Below are 1,932 nucleotides of genomic sequence, written 5' to 3'. Positions count from 1 at the left end.
TACAGGCAAAGCACAAAAGCAGAAGTAAAATGTGAATTGAGAGCAAAATAGCAAGGCATTTTGCAAGTAGTTCGTGTGTGATTCAAGTGTACGAACCTGAAGATACGTGAACCAGATAGAAGAACTAGTTCCAAGTGTCTGTCTTTTATTCTAGTTCAATTGTAGAAGGTACTTTCATATTGTACCTTTCAGCTTTATCTAGAGGCAATTGTAACAGTTAGAGGTTGTGTGCCACAACGGGATTAGAGTTAATCCTAGGTTTACAAAAAGTATTTTGTATATGTAGTTTTTTAGCTCAGTAATTTAGTGAAGAGTTTTGGAAAAATCTTACTGGGGAGTAGGTCGTGATTTTTTCACCTTTTGAGCCAAGTGTTTTCCACATAAAATTCCTTGTGTTCATTAATTTCTCCATTTATTATTCCGCAACAGTATTATAAGGAACACATAGAAGAACTAAGCCCTTCTATAATCTGTGCACGCAAACATTGGACAGTACACAAATCACCCCTCTTCTGTGGTATTGAAGTTAAAACAACAATTGGTATCAGAGAAGGTTATCCTTGAAGAGGCTAACACCTTAGGAGAAGATCAAGATGAGTGCACCACCTAGAAATTGGGAAGGACAATCCACTACTAGGCCACCACTCTTCAATGGCCAGTACTACTCCTGGTGGAAAAAACAGAATGAGAGACCACATCATAGGAGAGGACTATGAGCTATGGGACATTGTCACTGATGGTCCCTTGGCTACCATGAAAAAGAATGCTGAAGGAGTAGATGTGCCAAAAACAAGAGCTGACTGCACTGCTGAGGACTTGAGGAAATGGGAGAAGAATGCCAAGGCCAAGAAATGGCTCGTGTGTGGACTTGGTCTAGACGAGTACAGCAAAATCCAAAGTTATACTACTGCTAAAGAAATTTGGGACACTTTGCAAGTAGCTCATGAAGGAACACCTCAGGTGAAGAGGTCGAGAGGAACTTTACTATATTCTCAATATGAAAATTTCACTATGAAAGAAGGGGAAACCATCCAAGAGATTTATACAAGGTTCATCACACTAACAAATGAACTTAAGTCTCTTGGAAGTGTTATTCTTGAAGAATATAAAGTTGAGAAGATTTTGACAAGGGTTTTGCCAGTCTCATGGGAGAGCAAAATCACTGCTATTCACGAATCAAAGAATATCGCTACTCTAATGAGCTAATTGGAAATCTCACTACTTATGAACTTAGAAGGAAAACCATGGAGATGGATGTACCCAAGAAGGAAAGGAGTCTGGCACTCAGAATCACTGAAGGTTCTGAGCTAGAGGAAGATGAAATGGCTATGATCACAAAGGACTTCAAGAAGTACCTAATGAGAGGAAAGGGTTCTTCAAGAAGTGGAGGCTACAACAAACCAAGGGTTCCTGAAAAACAAACCAATTAGGGCTGCTACAAGTGTGGGAAGACAAGTCACCACATCAAAAACTTCCCTTAATGGAAAATTGAATGGAAGAAGGAAAAAGCTGAACGAAGAAACAGAAAGAAGGAACAAGTTCATCCCAAGAAGAACAAAGGATCAACAAAGGCTATGGTTGCTGCTTGGGGAGAAAGCTCAGATGAGGACTCAGATGATGAAGATGGAGATGAACAAGCACTTATGGAAATAGGAGAATCCGATGAGGAATCTGAAGTAAGTATAATCTATCTAAAAGACAAGATAAAGTTTTTGTCTAAAGAAAGGCTATCTGAGTTACTTCTAGATTTCATTGATGAATCTGAGGATATAAACAATGAAAAGGAACAATTGTCTAATGAATGTGTGATTTTAAAAGAAAAGTGTAAGAACCTGGAACTTAGAGTTAGTGAAACTATAAGTGAAACTACTGAACTAAAGAACCAAGTTCATGTGTTTGAATCAAATGTCCTAGAACTTAGATCTGAAAACC

The 1,932-nt window shown here is 38.5% G+C and overlaps 1 protein-coding gene across 1 annotated transcript; it reads left to right on the top strand.

Annotated features, from left to right (window-relative positions):
- Positions 1-651: 651 nt before the first annotated feature.
- Positions 652-1,206, top strand: LOC138902193 (uncharacterized). Its single transcript, XM_070190033.1, has one exon. The coding sequence runs from the start codon at positions 652-654 to the stop codon at positions 1,204-1,206; it is 555 nt and encodes a 184-aa protein (XP_070046134.1).
- The last annotated feature ends 726 nt before the right edge of the window (positions 1,207-1,932 follow it).

This window comes from Nicotiana tomentosiformis, chromosome 12 (assembly GCF_000390325.3).
Source record: "Nicotiana tomentosiformis chromosome 12, ASM39032v3, whole genome shotgun sequence".
Taxonomy (NCBI): Eukaryota; Viridiplantae; Streptophyta; class Magnoliopsida; order Solanales; family Solanaceae; genus Nicotiana; species Nicotiana tomentosiformis.
Note: the sequence above shows the minus strand (reverse complement) of the source record. Positions and strands in the feature narration are given on the sequence as shown.